The 19,029-nt window shown below is 36.1% G+C and overlaps 1 protein-coding gene across 1 annotated transcript; it reads right to left on the bottom strand.

Moving 5' to 3' along the window:
* Positions 1 to 1,113: 1,113 nt before the first annotated feature.
* Positions 1,114 to 18,971, bottom strand: LOC134500733 (sodium-coupled monocarboxylate transporter 1-like). Its single transcript, XM_063308101.1, has 16 exons — positions 18,581 to 18,971; positions 17,209 to 17,274; positions 15,457 to 15,508; positions 14,737 to 14,804; positions 14,335 to 14,489; positions 13,356 to 13,496; positions 11,686 to 11,815; positions 11,184 to 11,272; positions 9,993 to 10,102; positions 9,477 to 9,544; positions 8,142 to 8,228; positions 7,450 to 7,649; positions 5,695 to 5,798; positions 3,127 to 3,212; positions 2,650 to 2,659; positions 1,114 to 1,531 (listed from the first exon to the last, which is right to left on the bottom strand). Exons 1-16 carry the CDS (start codon positions 18,929 to 18,931, stop codon positions 1,425 to 1,427), a joined length of 1,824 nt encoding a protein of 607 aa, XP_063164171.1. The 5' UTR covers positions 18,932 to 18,971; the 3' UTR covers positions 1,114 to 1,424.
* Between the last annotated feature and the right edge of the window lie 58 nt (positions 18,972 to 19,029).

Raw genomic sequence — 19,029 nt, 5'->3', positions numbered from 1 at the left:
ATTTTCTACAGATAGGTCATACCCAAGTGATTTTTCTCCCATACTGTTGACACATACTGTGTCTCTCGGGATCACTCCTTAAAAAGTATGTTTTTCTTCTGGCTAGCTCCTAAACACTCTATTAGTCTCTCCCCCCACCCCCCAACTTTCCCAGCTTTGGCTGAAAAGCTCCAATTTTCAACTTGTCCTATTTTTTTTTCAATACTCTGAGCCCATGGAGTAGTCAGATCTATTCTTTGGTACAGAAAAGGAGGATGGTAGTGTGGCTGGAGGATGGAACTTTGCTTTGCCAAGCTTGCAACTTTGCAACAAAGTTTGCAACAAGTTTGCAACTTTGCAACAAAAATGTTCTAAACATTTTAAACGTTTTTATCAGAAGGTACAGGCAACTTGATCAGCACCAAGAAGTTTGGGATTGCAATCCCAACTCTAGTTAGTAAAGAATATTTCCCCTTTAATATATAAGGACTTATTTGTGAGTAAACATTTAGGATTACATTCTAATAGTATCTCTATTCAATAATTCACACTGGGTCATCTCTCACAAGTTTGCATCAGGATGCAAAATCAGTTGAAAGAATTGTAAGGCTATATCTTTAGTTTTTATCTGATAACGTAAGCCCTTTTATAGTACACTGATGGTGTAACTAAGACATTTGAAACAGGGAAGTCTATGTGTAGCCTTCAATATACATAGTCTTTCTGAGATTTTGGAACCTTGACCATAAAGCACCCAGGAGAATAAAGTTCCACATGAGGTCTGCACATGTGCAATCAACTATGTTAACATGCAAAAATTGGGGCATGAAGAAATGTCCAACATTCTGGATGATGCTAAAGACATGGCCCATATCCTCTTTGCCTCTTCATTTTTATATATACTGATTTTTAAAAATCATGTGTATGATCCAAATTTCATGTTACCTTTGAGAAACAGGAATAAATAACTAGAAAATATTAGAAGTAAGTGAAGCGTCATGGCCTTTTGGAAAATAAAACATGGCAGTACAATTCTATTTTTTTCTCAGAAGTCCCACTGAGTTACTTGAGCTTGCTCCCAAATATGCATAGATCATAAGTAAGTGAAATGATTAAAAAAAATCCATAACATAGTTTTCACTGTGCACACATTAAGCCTGAGGTATTAATTTCCAAAATGTGCTTCACATATCTTCTGAAATCAGCAATGTTAGATTTGTTATTGGTTCTATATATTTCAGTTATTTTTTGCACAATGTATTCTTTAACAATGTCCCAGCTAATATGGAGAGAAATTAAGATAGGTGTTGACAAAACTTCTGGTTAGGATGAAATTTCTTATGTGAGCAATGACTACTGCATTCTCATGAGCAAAACTTTAGCCCTATTTCATAATAAAAAATTTGAAATAGCTGCCAACTTCAGCACAGTGTCCAAGAGCATTTTCACATATGAACACCATTTCCTTTTCTACTGTCTGTGGTATTCATTTCAATATGATTGAAGGCTGGGTTGACAATTCCTTCATTGGATGGTTTCCAATTTAAAACTTCTACTTCCTGGAAAAGAAAAGAATAAAATACAATAAAGAACAACATATGTAATAATAAATCTAAACATCTGAGGAAGCAGATGTGATTTTGCGTAGTGACAAAATAATAGTTATATTGGTATCAGGCAAATTACCCTGGAGAAGAAGTTCCAGAACTCCTGGAGGAAACACCCTTTTAGATATATAGGTCCTAAGCCATGGAGGGATTTAAGGATTAATAACAAGAAGGGACCAATAATCAATGACGTTTTTTGGTAATTTCAAATCCCCCAATAACAGTTAATAACCTTGCAGTTATATTACAAAAGCAACTGTAGTTCCCCAACAATACTTAAGAAATTACCAATGTATACCACATTGTGAACACATGATATGAGGTGCTCATGAGAAACTGCATTTAATCGTAAACAAAACAAGATATTAATTTAATTAGCATTTTGGGGAATTGTGCCTTTTATTGCTTAACAATCCCCTGAGTGATCAGATACACTTTTGAGAATGCTCCTACATCCAGTATTGTTCTTAGATGCCCAAGTCACAGTGGTGGTTACAGTTTTATTGTAAACAGCCCAGAGTCCCCCTTTCGGGGGGAGATGGGCAGTGTTCGAAATTTGAGAAATAAATAAATAAATTACCAGTTTAGGTCAATATGTCAGCTGCAGTTACTCCTAAATTTACTAGTTTAGTACGTCAGCTGCACTTACTACTGGAAGACAACATCTCATCACGCCATTCATTGGCAACTTGCAGGATTAGATTATTGCAATGTATATTATATAAGATGGTCCTTGAAAACAGTCTGTTATTTCAACTAGTTGCGAATATATCTGCTTATCTGCTGCCAAGTATAAATAAGACAATATCTCCCAGTGTCATTCCGATAGTGTCCAATTATTCATTCAGATAATAGCCAAGAGTAAATATAATTTACTTATTTATTTAATTTTTATCCTGCCTTTATTATTTTTATAAATAACTCAAGGTGGCAAATATACTTAACACTCCTTCCTCCTCCTATTTTCCCCACAACAACAACCCTGTGAGGTGAGTTGGGCTGAGAGAGAGTGACTGGCCCAAGGTCACTCAGCCGGCTTTTATGCCTAAGGCGGGACTAGAACTCTCAGTCTCCTGGTTTCTAGCCCAGCGCCTTAACCGCTAGACCAAACTGGCTCTTTTTCAATAATTCTTTTCTGATAATTCTGATGGGATGAATATTGAAGGCAAAAAGAATTGGTAACAGCAAAACTACATTCTAGAAATAAGTTATAATAATTCTGACTTCTCCAAGGATTATACTTGGATCTATCTTTGAAGATAATTTGGAAACTTAATTTAATCAAATAGAATTATTATTCAACTAATCAGGGGACAAATCTATACAGTTATGTGATTCCAGTGCTTCAACAGCTGCACCGTTCCTGTGCTCAGTTCAAAGCGCTGGTGCTGCCTGCGAGCCCTAAATGGCTTATGGCCACAGTATCTAACAGGATGCCTCTTCTTATATAGGCGTGTCTGGACACCTCTGTCATCTCTGGATTCTTTGTTTCTCTGTAATCCTTATATGTCTCAAGTCTAATAAAATAATATATACATACTTCTTTCGATTTAAAAAATGAGAAGTTACAAAAAAGATCCTCTTTGTTGAGTAGTAATTTTTTGTCCACTTTCTGCTGAAGTCCTCCTGAAAAACATCCATCTGGTTAGTTAAAATACATTCACACAGATTAGAATTTGTACAATTAGATTATCATTTGTACAGAATAATAACACGAGTATTAAGATTAGATGTCCTATCTTGAAATTCTGTTTAAAAAAACCGTTAAGTGCCTCACCGTATGTAATGATGGTTTGTGATGGGGTTGTTTCTTTCTGTTTCTTGAACTGTATGATTTATTTATTCTTTATTACAAATCCATACCCTATCTATTTGTTTCAGTTAAAGGCATCAAAGATAATTTACATCAATACATCTATAAAGACATTAAGCTAATAAGAAACTTCAGAATTAATAGTGCAAACGTATGACAGGGAGTCATGTAGGAAGTCAAAGTAAAATATCCACTAGGTCAAAAGACAAGTGGAACAAAAAGCTTTTTGATGTAGGAGGAACTAGGTGGACAGGGATACTATCCCAAAGTTTAGATGTGGCAACAGATAGAAACAATACTATATATTTCTACTAGTTGAACTTCTCATGGTAGAATATCTGCCAGACGCTTCCCAGATCAGTCTTCTCCAACCTGTGTTACACCACAGCCAGGCTGGAAATTCTGGGAATAGTCCAAAACACATGGAAGGTGACAGGTTGGAAAAGATTGCTCCAGATGATCTAAAAAGGCAGGGAATTCACAGGACAGGAACCATTCTTTAGATATCCTAGCCCTAATCTGTTTAAAGATATAAAGATAACAGAATTTAAACTATGGCTACAAATGAACAAAATTTACAACATAGTACATTTTTATCCAGCCATCACACATCATACAACTCAGGTCGGAATCAGATGCTATTCAAGCAACCTCCTATAAGATATGTAATATTTCTCCTATTTTGATATGGTGTTTGTGTTCTGTAATATTCATAATAAGTGCTCATGACAATGATACCATTTTTCATGCATCTGAAGTAATCTTGAAATTTATCAAAACAGTTTGAATTTGCAGACATCTAGGTTAAATTACAATTTAAAATAAAATGAAGATTTGCCATGTGCCAAATTATTTAAGTAACTGTATATTAGGCTGTGCTCACTTTGAAAATGATTCAGAAATTCAGAAATATACAGAAGTGGTTATAAGAAAGGCACATCTGGAAGAATCTAATATTGGGGTAAAAATTGGTGGTAGGAACATCAATAACCTTCAATATGCAGATGATACAACAGTGCTGGCGGAAAGTAAAGAAGATCTAGAACGGCTAATCCTAATAGTCAAAGATGAAAGTGAAAAACTTAGATTACACCTTAACACCAAGAAAACAAAGATAATGACAATGGCAGAGAACGTGCAAATCAGTGTTAAGATCAACAACGAGGTAATTGAAGCAATAAAGGAGTTTAACTTCCTTGGCTCTGAAATTGATCTATAGGGTGACTGCAGCCCAGTAATCAGAAGACATATAGCGCTTGGAAGAACAGCAATGACTAGTATAAATAATATTTGGAAGAATAAAGATATCAGCCTCCCAACCAAATGCAGACTAGTTAATACGTTCATATTTCCATGTATGGTTGTGAAACTTGGACTTTGAGGAAGGCAGAGGAGAAAGATAGATGCATTCGAATTGTGCTGGAGACAACTACTACACATCTCATGGACAGCGAAGATTACCAACAAGGAAGTCCTAGACAGAGTCAAACCAAATATATCCCTGGAAGCCAAGATCACCAAACAAAAACTGTCATACTTTGGTCATGTTATGCGAGCCGACTCACTCAAAAAGACAATTATGCTGGGATTGGTCAGTGGTAAAAGAAGAAGGGGCCGCCCTAGGACCCACTAGCTTGACACCATCAGAAGGCACACTGGAATGACGTTGATGGAACTAAAGGGAGCTTTAAGAGATAGAAAGGCACGGGGAGCATTGATCCACAAAGTGATCGAGAGTAGGACATGACTGAACAGATCGAGAGACATATTAGGCTGTGCAGACTTTGAAAATGATTCAGAAACGCTCATGTGAGTTTGTGTCCACTTCTTATGTGAGGACAAGTGCAGCACCTTTCTGTTATTGATTAAAGCAGTCTGACTTTCAGGCTTCTGAGCAAGATTGAAAAAAAATTGTTATGGTGTAAGAAATCCAATTACTCTAAAGCAGTGTATATTGTTTTAATGAATCCTGTACCGTAAAGGTACTTTACTTGCCCAGGCTCTGAAATATGGACAGATTTTTATTACAGAAGAAGGAAAAAACATAAATTAAACTTTCAAAGTTTAAAATATTAATATTGTAAAGAAACCAAAAATTAAAACTCAATTCCCAATGGATAGTTAACTTTTGGATACTTTAATCCAAATATTGATGCTATTTCAAAGCAGAAACCTAATCCTAACATTTTTTGACATTATAAATTCAGATATAATTTTATATAGAGTTGTGTTTGAATTCTGTTCTTCTGGAAATCAATCTATACTTTAATAAAATCAAAAGAGAAGAATAATTACCTGTCAAAAGGCTAACGACTATTCCCACAGCAACTGTCATCAGAGTTCCAACCGTGCTTAGGTACAGATAGGATAAGGAATACAAATAATCTGCAAGGACTGGTCTAGAGGGGCAAAATTAGAATTCATTTGATGTATTTCCACAAATTATAAGAAATCTCACAAATGTTATTTTAAATATAATTGTTTAAAAGAGTTTAGCAAGGCTGTAATGCAGTTATAGTTGACAGCCTCTTCTGCCTTCATGCACACAAAGAGAACAGGCTGTGCAGGCGACAGTATGGTGCATGTACAAAGCAGGCAGAACTTGCGTTGCACAGCACAACATTGCTTTTGTCATTCTACCTGACTTTAGCCACAGTCACAGAAAGACCTTACTCAAAAGTGACCCTAAAGGTGGACTTTCAGGCTATGGGAAAACCAAAGCAAGGTAGTAGATTTTCTTCTGTCCCTGAAGACGCTACACAGATTAAAAGCAGTCACTATAAAAACATCCCAAAATTGTTATAATTGTATCTACCATTACCAAAGTTTTGTCTTCAGGTCTTTAGAACATGGTATTTCTCTGCAAGAGACACAACACAATGTCCCGGTTTACCTAATTTACTAAGCTATCATTGGTTTGTTTGATTTTGGCTGTGTGCAATATGTTAATTCAGTCATGCAATTTGGTAATCATAGGTAAAGGTAAAGGTTTCCCTTGACATTAAGTCCAGTCGTGTCTGACTCTAGGGGGTGGTGCTCATCTCCATTTCAAAGCCGAAGAGCTGGCGTTTGTCTGTAGACACTTCCGTGGTCATGTGGCCGGCATGACTAAACAGAATGCCTTTACCTGCCCGCCAAAGCAGTACCTATTAATCTACTCACATTTGCATGTTTTCGAACTGCTAGGTTGGCAGGTGCTGGGACTAGCAACGGGAGCTCACCCCGTCACATGGATTCGAACCGCCGACCTTCTGATTGGCAAGCTCAGCAGCTCAGCAGTTTAACCCTCATAGTTGATGGCAAATACGTTATGTAAACATAATTAATTGTGGCTTACTTAGTGAACCGTGATTAAACAAAGAATGTGTCATGAGTACTGATGGTGAGCAGGAGGGGGCCCCTATCCAGGGGGGAAAACGCATGCATAGTACTGAGGAGTTAAGCAGCCATTCAAAGAGACACAGATCAGACCCGCCTTAACCTATGGGGTTTATCTGTCTGGGTTTTTCCCACGCTTCTTCAGTTTGTTAGGATTTTCTGTCTAATGTAGCAGTAATAAAACACTAGAGACCTATTTCTTGTCTCAGCATGGTTCCTGGCTGTTAGGACAGAATGGCTTAGTAGAATGCGTGAACTCATCCCAACAGATATATCAGTTATTCTGCATATCTAAGATTATGGCATTTTGCCATTTTCCTTATGAATTTAAGTATATACAGTATTTCCATAAAATAATGTACTTTATATGTATAAAAACAGTAACAGAAGCATATTAACAAATTACATTAATATATTCAGCAAATATGTGAACAGAAAAATTTGTACTTGAGTGGGTTTCAAATCCTACTGTGCAAAGATAAAAACATTTCTTAGCAATAAAAGACTAACTATGGACAACGCCGGCTCCAAGGCTTTGAAACGGAGATGAGCACCGCCCCCTAGAGTCGGACACGACTGGACTTTACGTCAAGGGAAACCTTTACCTTTACCTATGCCTAGCATAATTAAATGTGACATATCAAGTGGATGGTTAATAAATTGGCTATATACCTCTCACTAGTTTCCATTACGAGAGCTGGCAGGTCTGTGGGAGTCATAGCGTAACCTCCTATGCTTACGCTGCTTATGTTACAGCCTGTAACTGAAAGATGTAATGGCAGGGTCCTAGATGGCAGCGGCTTATAAACATGAGAGCCAATTCCAATCCAAATGGTAAGAACAAATCCACAAACGAGACCTATAAATGTGCCCTATAAAACAAGAAATAGAATCCTATTCACACTTCAAAGAAAAATATAGGTGAAACAAAAAAATATGTTATTTTATTACCCCCCATCCCACTGTAATTTCTAAGCATTCTTAACATTGTACTTTTAGAGACTAGTCAGACATTATATTAGTAGTAGCATATTTAGGGTTGTGCATACTACTTTCCTAACTAAAAGCAGCCACAGGACTTCTTAATATTATTTAGAACTGCAGAAAGAAAAGGGTCCCTATCTCAACTTGTTCATATTATTTTTGAGTCAAAAGTCATGCCCCTATAGTACACCAAAGCATGGAAAGCTAATAGTCACGAAAGTACTTAAAATTCACTGTGGTTTGAATTGATACATTTAATAGCTTCAAGGACATTTGACTGTAATTTGTTCTTTACAGGGAGACTACTCTGAGGAATACCTTGAATCAGAAGGCAGGGTAGCAATTAAATAAATGGTATTGTAAACAGAAAACCTTCTTACCATAGAGTTGGCAAAGGGACAAAGGATGCCCAGAGAAAAGATTCCCAGGAGAGGCCCACCAATCATGCCAAAAATGGTCAGTGCTGCCTAAGGAAAACATTAAGTTATATATTTGAAGGATTAAATCCTCAAACAGTGCTAAATATCTTCATTTTTATTTAAATCTTTTAAAATGAAAAGACAATATTTATTTACAATACACTTATCCAGCTTTTCTACTGGAAAAAATGACTCCAAACCACAATAGCAACTGTTTATTATCTCAGCATTTCCTAATCTGATGTCTTGCAAATATGCTGGGACTCAGCTCTCAGAATGTTCTGTATCAATAGGTGGAACTAAGTGGTAGAGTTAGTGGTAGGAGGACAAAGTTGGTAACACAGAGGAAGTACTGAGATTGAGGAAGCACACCCTCTGCTGGGAAGTACGGCCTTTGGCCCTGAAAGTAGTTCATTTTATTCAACAAGTAGTTAGAACAGGAGGCTGTATGTGGGAGTTGTTAGCTAATAAAGACATTTTGTATGAATGAACCTCCGACTCATTATTATTGGAAGAGACTTTGAAACATGTTCAGCCAGTGTGGCTATTAACCATTATAGCAAGGTATTTGGGAAACTGTGATCCTTCCCAGCACATTTGTAGGGCATCAGGTTGGTACTATTACATTAACTTATAGAACTGATGGGCAACGTTATATATTAAGATACATTTAGGAATGGGAATATGTGGTGAGAAGGGACAGGTAATCCTTTCCTTGCAAACCATTTCCCCACTCCAAATTGTCCATACTGAGTTGCTTGGGTTCTAATTTTTCAAACTGGAGGCAAATATCACTCAAAAGGAATATGCCTTGGAATGCAGAAATGTCCTGTGAGGAAAGTATTCCCTTTCTTTATATCTTCTCTGCCATCATTTGCCTCACCTAAAATAGCTTTTAAAACGATACACACACACACAAACAAAGGAAAAAGAAAGAAGGAAGAAAAGCAAACCATTGTATACTTTGGATTTGTATTGATTTATACTGCATACAAATGCACATCAATACTCTCTGACTTTTGTTTGTATATGCCTTATTGACATAGCACATATTTGTACTGCTGTCTTAAGCTACGCCTGTCCTGTGCTCATGCCGAATCAATTCACCACAGGATGAAGACCTCTTCACTGAAGGCTATGGACTATACTGGCTTGTACTACTGATGCTTATTTAGTGCTAATACTACAATCTAAGTAGGCAGTTTGAAGTATAGAAAGGAAGAATTCATTGAAATGAGTAATGGTTGCTTTGTTTTCCAGACAGATTAACCTTAATGAAGGAATTATTAAAGATACCTGTAACAAAGCTCCTAAAACTGATGCCAAGGCAGCCATAGCAATGCACACTGCACCGTAAAACAAACCTGTGTGAGTGATACACACAAAGAGGTCAAATAATACATTTTATTTTGTGGGTGCAATTCACAAATTCACTAAATGTAGTAATCCCATATGAATGAATGAATGAATAAATAAATCACACAACTTTTTTTGCGAGTTTTGCTATACAATTTTGCTCTATTTCCCCATGATTACAAAGCCATCTTCTAAGCAGTAGACAAAAGTCAGGTTCTTCTTTGTCAATAATAATGATAATCATAACCATAATCATAATGCTTTTTATACCATATAGTTTTTTTTCTTTATATATATTCTTTTACACAGTAGTAGTAGAGTTATATAGCTATTTAGCTTATATATAATATTACAAAATAATAACTAATATATTTCAAGAAATGTTAATTTTAATGTTTTAACATCTAATTTTCTTAAGGTAAATTAAATTTAAAATAAATATTAATATATACTTACTCATCCCCTTAGAAATCCAAGATAATTTAAGTTCAGAGAATGCAAAATAAGGTTTAATGAGGTCCTCTACAGTCACAGCAGCTAAAGCACTGATGCTAGAGGACACTGTACTAAGGATGGTAAAATAGAGTTCATTTAATTTCATACCAATTTACTACTTGCTATCAACTAGTTACTATACTATAGGTTACTATTTCTGATGTTAAAGTTAAGCAGCTTAATAACTATCATAATTGAAAGACATTAGTTTTATCTACTCTTCTGATATTCAGAAAAAAGGCCATAATTTAAAAACTCTTCATTCTGATCAAAGTAGGTCCTAGTGAAATCTTAAAGAAACAATTTGGTATAATAAATTAAGAAATCACTGACCTGATATATATGTTATAAGGCATGGTTAGTATATACCATGAGAGCCAGTTTGGTCTAGTGGTTAAGGCATCAGGCTAGAAACTGGGAGACCGGGAGTTCTAGTCCCACCTTAGGCATAAAGCCAGGTGGGTGACCTTGGGCCAGTCACTCTCTCTCAGCCCTAGGAAGAAGGCAATGGAAAACTACCTCCAAAAAACCTTGCCAAGAAAACTGCAGGGACTTGTCCAGGCAGTCTCTGAGAATCAGACACAATTGAATGGATATACCACAATGAATTCAAACATTATGCTAAAGAAAGTCCAAGTAAATTTTGGTTTAGCATAACGTGCTGATCCAGTGACTTTCATTTCTCTGTGAAGTTCTCTGAGTGGAGCTTTCTTTTTATTTACTAATATTATTGTTATTGTCGTTATGGTTAGTTAAAACATTTCTAGGTCACCCATTAAATACAGTAACATATTGAAACTAACATACTAACAAAGTATGTGTCCTTTGCTCACATGTAGATTAATTAATGTCCTCATCACTTAAAATCATTCCTATTGTTTAAGCAGTGAAGCTGTGCTATATGATCCTATATGTAGTAGTAGGGTGAGTGGCCATATAAATTGTTTTAAAGGAAAAATAAATACATATTTTTACTTGGAAATCCCACTAACAATGCAACCATACTGTATATCTCTGTTGAGAAGTAAGTCTCCTTGAGTTCAATGGGTATACCATTGCACTTACTGTAAGTTAGTAAAAGGTTGCTGTTGTCATTTGACTTCATTGCCACCTCCCCCACTTCTCTGTCTACTGAATTTTGAATTAACTTACCTTAACGTTCCGCTGTAAGCACAAGCAACAAAAAGGCCTGTCATTCCTGGATAGTTTTGTAGAATTTCCAATACCAAATAAGGTATGAGCTGAAAAATGCAAATATTACATATATTTTATACTTTTATTTTTATATTGTTTCTTTTCTCCTGTATTTTTATCTGCATCCTTTACAAGACCTAAACTTAAATTAATTCCCACTTGTAATAAAGGTATGTGTAAAAATAGTCTTTTAACTTGCTTTTTTCCAGTAAGGTAAATTCAAGGTCCAAAATTGGCATAAAAATATAATATTCATTTAATTCTTCAGTTATGCAAGGCATCCTTTGGGAGATATTGTCCAAATATTTAATGTTTTTCATTCTTTAACTGTTTCCTTCAAAAGGGATTTCTTATGAATGTACCTAGTGACTCCCTGTGATCAAATCATATCCCAATATAAAACTGAAAATCATAGCCCTAATGTTTGTTTGGCATTAATTAAGAATGTTTAATACTAAACCTGGTCTGGTGCTGACACACATTTTACTGTCCAAGGGTCACAGTCCTTAAAAATGGAGTACATTATTAATCCACATAACACTGCACACGAAAGAATTATCCATAGTCCCACGAGGTTTAAATAAAGAGATCTACAAGGAAATAACAACAGTTTTTTCACTTTGAAAATGTGTGGAAATGTCATGTTGCAGTGTTACCTAAGTACCCATTGCATTGTACCTGCATTCATTTCCTCTTTGGCAGGCAAAGAAAAAGCCTTTGTTAGAGAGGAATGTACTGGTTTCTTTGGCTAAAACAGATGTGCAGATGTTCCAGCAAATGTAAATAATTATGTATGTGTATCTGACTATTGAAGTGCGACTAAAATAAAATGTTATACTTTAGTCATGTGTAAGACTCCTCTCCTTCTGCTAACCCTTAGCTGAACTGTATCATTGGGTATTCACCAGCATATTGGCTTTGGGCCTAAGTAATAAACTTTCTTCCCCTTTTCTCTTCCTGAAGCTGCATTAGAGCCACAAAAATGGTTTGGAGCAGCATGTTGCTCTGGTTCCTCAGGTTATTCATCCCTGAATTTAAAAGAAGTTTTGAACATAGATCTAGAAGTGTTGAAAAAATGATGGCTTCAACCACATGTGCCCTCTTATTTTTAGATATTTGTGAGTATCTATGCTGATTCTTGTTTCATTATTTTTTTTATCATTATGGCAGAGAAATTTCTGATCTGGTTCTCAGTAATAAAAAGAGCATTTTCAATTATCTTTAGTGACTTTACTCTTCATTTGAATGATTTCAGTCTTTTTTTCCTTTTGCTACCGAACGATTATGTAGTCACAGACCAAAAACTTACTTGAATGGGAAACAGTCATAAATAAAGATTTATATCATGATTTTAATTAGCATATGAGGCTGGTTTTTTACTGAATCAAATCACTATCTGGCTCTCCAGGATTTCAGGGAGTTTTTTCCTTATGAATTAAAACAACTTTTCCCAGTGTTTAATTATTTTTATAAGGATTTAAAATATTGCAGTATTCTTATTATTGTGAATATACCCCTGAGAGTGGTAGAAAACTACATGAATTATGTGCCAAGTGCATCGTATTGAATACTACGTATTGTTTCAGGCTGCCTTTGGGCCAGTTTGAAAACTTAAAATACAGTTGCCAAGAAGTAAGTGGAATGAATCTGTGAGAACTACCTTCAAACAGAATGCAAAATGCTGCTCTTTTTTAATAGTTATCATCCTGCCAGCATGCACCTTGAACAGCAAGATTAGCTCTTTGCTTTACAACATCAATAGGATAGTTAATCTCCATTGTCAACAGTCAACAGTTATATTATGCCCTTCATAAGAACTCTATACATAAATCATTAACAGGTAATAAATCAGACACAATTTACAAAATCAAAGTCCCTATCTGTTTAAGATTTTAATAATATTAGTAACATGTAATTTGATAATTGATTGTTATAGTTGTAGTACACGCTCTTAAATGGTATGTCCTATGTAATGCTAAATTCATTGTTACTTTTTACATTTCAGAAAGATATAAATAGTACATTTATTAGCATTCAGGTTGATTTCTTGTTTTATTATTGGAGTTTTACGTTGAGAATGCAATTTGAAATGAAAATTCTTGGCAAAACAAAAATGATATGTTGACTTACAATTTTGCTTGAAAACTGTTTTTGCAGGAAAGATATCGCTGAACTTGAGACTGATTGACTGCGTATATACCAAGCCAGGTAAAAGTCCCACCTATAATAATGGTCCAGAATGTATGCCTTTGCAAAGGATTAGGATTGAAGCTACATTGAATAAAAAATGCATTTTATGATATTAACTAACTATTCATCTTTCTTTTAAACACTACTTTGTTTTCTTTCTATGAATATTTAAGTTCTCAAACATAATTTGCAAAAATATTAAGAAATGCTAAATATTAAATAGAAATAAGCATTGAACACAAATTCAAAACTTGTTATATATTTCATTAGAAATTAGATCATTGAAGATGCAGAGATTTCTTATGAATAAATCCTAAAATTGTATCCAAAGTACTTTATGCTCACACAAAATAGGATATGCAACCTGCTATTTTTTCCATTTATCCCAGCCTATTGTAGTCCTCTTTATTATACACTGCACTATTTTGGATCCCCCCAACAAACAAAAGCACTGTGGTAGAAGAATGCTGCAGTAGGTAGGTACTGTAAGCTTTTACCTTATAAAAGCCTTTTTAAACCCCTCCCTCCCTCCCTCCCTCCCTCCCTCCCTCTTCCTTCCTTCCTTCCTTCCTTCCTTCCTTCCTTCCTTCCTTCCTTCCTTCCTTCCTTCCTTCCTTCCTTTTGTTAGATTTATATCCTGCCTTCCCCTCAAAGCAATTTACTTGGGGATCTCCCCCATAGCAACTCTATGAAAAAGTTTGAGCAGAGAAAAAGTGACTAGCCCACTCAGTGACTTTTCATGATTGAGATCTTCCTGATCCTAGTCCAATACCTTAACCATTCTAATACTGATCAGTGATAGCCTCATTCTAGACTTATTACTGGCAAGTATCATTTATTTGATACAAATGATTGAAATTAACTAAAAAACAATAAGATAAATTTGAAAGTTTCTTCTGCAGCCGAAATAAATACTTACTCCCAGAAATGTAACCTTCCTCCATGGTATGTATCATTTATTATATTTCCAAAACCACCTTGTACTATTGTACCACGTATAATCACAGCTAAGAATCCAGCTATCATGATTACAGCTTGAAAAACATCTGTCCAAATCACTGCTTTTAGTCCACCCTGGATAGAGAACAACAGACACAGATTAAAATACAAGTCAACTAACTAATATTAAAAGAAATATAATACGCATTGGAGCCTAAGATGTTCAATACATTTCTTATCCAAACCATACAAATACCTTTGCTTAATGCAGATTATTTAAAATAATAAGTAAATAGAAGTTAATATAAAGAATTTGTTCAATTAAGTATTTAAACTGAAGCACTTGCAGTTGTAGCAATTTTCAAAATAATTGTAGACATACCAGTGCGCAATAGAAAGTACAGACTATTCCTGTTCCAACAACTGCACCCCATAAATGAATTCCTGTAACTAGAGAAGGAAAAGGTATAAAAGAATTTTTCAAAAAGAAAAATAGCAGAAAATGGTTCAAGAATTAACTGATAATGTATTGGGATTCCAATATCTTCTTGAACAGAAAGCCCCTTCTGGAATGATGCAGATAGTGTAAGTCTACATAAAAAGATACAACAATCACTGAAACTGAAGTGAATCTGATTATTTTTTTTCATGGAAGACTGAAAATATATGCAGATATATTTATTATATATGTATTATTGAAGTCCATTTTAAAAATAATGCAGAATATAAACATTTAGGTTTTTGTGAATATGTAAGCATGAAAATCATTATGACAGAAACTTGCAATGTATTGTAAATGTAATGCAATAATGCACAAGATTGATTGTGAACTGACCATATTTTTTTCAAGAATTAATTGTAATACTTTTAGAATCCATGTGAATCTTCATTTAATATTTAGAGTCTATTAAACCTAAACTATTTACAACCTATGTAGTATTTAGTTACATCTCTTTTCAAAACGTTTATACCTACTGTTCTGATATTGGAACTTCAGTTATATAAACATGTTCAGAATCAGCAGAAATGTAAACACTTCCAAAATTGTCCTGGACTGCTAGCATTAATTATATTTGAAAATAAATAAATAGATAAATGTTACCTTGATATAAAGCTAAGGCTGGAGCATAAATGACAATTCCAGTGTAAAGTATCTGAAAAGAAACAAACAACATAAAATCCTAATCTCAATAGCCCAAGCAACTTGGAAGCAGAAGTGAATTGCATGGTGAATTAAATCCAAACAATATAAGACAGACTTGTTGATAAAAGTGGTGGGTTTCAGTAGTATTTACACAAAATACCAATCAAATAAGAACAGTTTTCAGTTTTATTTATTTACTTATCAGATTTTTATCACCGCCCATCTCCCCCACATGAGGGACCCTGGGCGGTTCACAATAAAAACAATTTAAAATTTCAGTAAAATCATAAATGCTACCAATAATCAATCAGTATTAAAATGCAATAAAGTCCAAGCCATGGCAGATCTAATTCAAACCATGAGGGAATAAAACCAGTCCTGGCAGAACTAGGGAACCAACCAGCCCCAAGAATGGCTTTTCCCCTCCCTATTCCAGGCAAGGTGACAAAACCAGGTCTTCAGCTGTTTTCTGAAATCCAGGTGGGAGAGGGCTAACCTCACTTCTGGGGGAAGGATGTTCCAAAGGGCAGGAGCTGTTTCAGAGAAGGCCCGCCTCCTGGACCCCACCAGATGGAATTCTCTTACAGACGGGATCCGCAACATACCCTCTCTGCATGATCAGGTGGGACAGGTTGATGTAGCGGGGGTGAGATGGTCCCATAGGTAACCTGGACCCATGCCATGTAGGGCTTTAAAGGTGATAACCAACACCTTGAATTGGACCCAGAAGCAAACTGGCAACCAATGCAACTCACGGAGCAAAGGAGTTATATGTGCTGATCTTGAAGCACCTAAAATCGCCTGCGCGGCTACATTTTGGACCAGTTGCAGCTTCCAGATACTCTTCAAGGGCAGCCCATGTAGAGCGCATTACAGTAGTGTATATGGGAGATGACCAGGGCATGAGTGACCGTTCGAAGGGCCTCTCGAAGGGCCTTTAGAGTCAATAAATAAGAAAACTATCATGATCATGATAAAATACAGAATATTATTGTCTGGAATATTACTGCAGGCAAAGTTCTTATAAGAATATTGTTTAATTCCTGAAAAATCAGAGATTTCAAAAGTGTTCAGGAATCACTCATAGTCATAAAATATGATCATAAATCCAAAGATCTCAAGCAGATTAACATTTGTTTTTCTTTTGATAATCACAATTCTGAGAAGTAAAGTAAGTTATGTGATACTGTTAACTCCTGAAATTGACAAGAAATTTGCTGTACCAATCTCATATTGCTCAGGAAAGACCCCCAACCTTCCAGAAAATGTTTAGGATAATGAAGGATTTAATGGAATGGAAGACACCCTTAAATTCTTTTAGATTGGAATCCAAGGTATATTCCAAAGAAAGGGCTGATTGGCACTTATACCATCTTACAGGATAGAATAAAAGTTTGTAGATATTAGTCAAATACTTTTCAGTGCAAAAAGTTTCAAAATTCTTTAGCATGTTTAAATATCTGTTATAACTTAAATAAGCAAACTTTCCTTGTCACTGGGGACGAAGACTGCTCCTTGCTTCATACTTCAGTTTAGTCAGTATAAATAGTATAGTTCATAATTCCACATCTGTTTTCTAAAGCCAACTTTATTTTAGAAATACTATTGATACTATATTAAATTATTAGTTATGTAATCTACTGCAAAGAGCTATTAAATAATAAAATTTACTTTAGAAACCTCAAACATTAAGAAATGTATAAATCTTACCGTCAGTATAAGGAAGAGCCCTGTTCCACACAGACGCAGCTGTTTATTAAATCGCATTTCTAAGTACTGTAATAAACAAATATTATGTAACACTTGTGTAATTTTGAAGGAAGAGTTAACATCTTACTGAAGAATTATTACTTTAGAAGAGAAAATGTCTGATTTTGCAGCTGTCTAATGCTTCAATCTTGGTTAAATTAGTATTGCTTTGTCCTGCCAACCTTTGTCATTCTATACTATTTATATAAATCTGTTTATATAATTCTATATATAATTGTAGTGCTGCATCTAATACAAGACTTTATGATGATTATGATCCAATAAGAGCTTTGTCTTGAGTCCCTTATGCAGAAAATAAATGGATTTGAAATTTGATTCTGACATATGAGACCAGCTTTATTTCTGTTAAAAAAAGTTAGAATCTCAAGCCTTTGATGGTCATTTTTATTTATTTTATTTCAGAAACTTACATGCTGCTTCAATCAATATGAAATTAACAAAAACAGCAAAGCAAAAACATCAACATTATTTACATCAATATAAAAATCAATAAATAGTCACATCTTAATAACATAAATTCCACCTTATCCTCATCAATCCATCACTATATACTATATTAACAGATATTTGCAGAAACATGCACTCACATGTACAGCCGAACTCGGAACCTAGGCACTTAGCTGGAAACTATAAAGGGACCTGCAGATGGATTTCTAAATATTCTTCATTTAATATTTTTCTTTACCCAATTCCAGATCAGGATTACAAAATCATATTGATTTGGTAATTCCATTTGGTAAAGTGCAATAGTCCCTTCAGGCAACAGAATCTAGGAGGCTATACAACAAGGTAGCAGAGGAAAGACTCCGAGCCCTGTGCGCTGCTGCTGCTGCTGCTTTGTGCCCTCTAAACCAGTGTTTCTCAACCTCAGCAACTTTAAGATGTGTGGACTTTTTAAAGTTTTTAACAGAACTTTCAAAACTTTTTAAATAGAAATAAAGGTGATTGGGGAGTTGAAGTCTTGAAGCTGCTGAGGTTGAGTAACTCTGCTCTAAGCTATGGTCGTGCCTGCTGGGTCGGCAGAGAAGCTGCCCCAACATCGCGCGGTGATGGAAGATTCAGCTGTAGAGTCCAGTTCTATGGGACAAGCAGCAGGCTGTTTCCGGCTCCTCCTAGCCTACGTCTCCTAGCTGAAGATCTCGGTAAATGAGGGATGGAGTGGAGTAAACAACACGACCGTAATTGTTTGTGTACAACCTACGCTTAGCACGTGGATAAAACAATACTGTGGTCAGCAACCAAGGAGAAACGGGAGAGCGCCTCCCCAGAAAGCAGCTGTGGGCGGAGCCGGGAAGCCTAAGGTGGTCCCTACCTCGTAGGTGCTGGTGATATTCAGGCGGTAGTAGACGGGCAGGAAGATCTCGGCGCTCACGACCACCACCACAATGTAGGTGATCGCGAAGAAGAAGAACATGATCCCGAAGCGGTAGATTTCGGCGGGGGTTCCTAGGACTGTCACCGCCGACATGAAGCTGGCCGTTAAGGAGAGCGCCACGGGAAAGGCTGTCATGCGGCGGCCCCCCATCAAGAAGGATTCGCGGGTGTTCTGGCCACCTCCCGCGAAGGCGTAGTATACCCCGATGCCCGCCGAGATGAACAGCATGGCCCCGAAGACCACATAGTCCCAGGCGGAGAACCCCCCGACTTCTCTGCAGATGGCCATGGCTGAGCTCCCAGCGCCTCCGCTGAGCGGGCGGGGAAGAGTCCGGTGGCGCTCCGGACCGGCCGCCGCGGTTACTCGCTCCGCTCGCGCTGTGGGGA

The sequence above is a fragment of the Candoia aspera genome, chromosome 7 (genome assembly GCF_035149785.1).
Source record: "Candoia aspera isolate rCanAsp1 chromosome 7, rCanAsp1.hap2, whole genome shotgun sequence".
NCBI classification, from domain to species: Eukaryota; Metazoa; Chordata; class Lepidosauria; order Squamata; family Boidae; genus Candoia; species Candoia aspera.
This window is presented reverse-complemented; position numbering and strand designations above follow the sequence as displayed.

Coding starts and splice junctions, on each gene's coding strand:
- LOC134500733 (XM_063308101.1), bottom strand. CDS start 18,931: ATGGCCATCTGCAGAGAAGTCGGGGGGTTCTCCGCCTGGGACTATGTG. Junction 11,816..13,355: donor AACAGTTTTCAAGCAAAATT/GTAAGTCAACAT, acceptor ATTTCCTTGTAG/ATCTCTTTATTTAAACCTCG. Junction 7,650..8,141: donor GTCCCTTTGCCAACTCTATG/GTAAGAAGGTTT, acceptor CTTGTTTTATAG/GGCACATTTATAGGTCTCGT.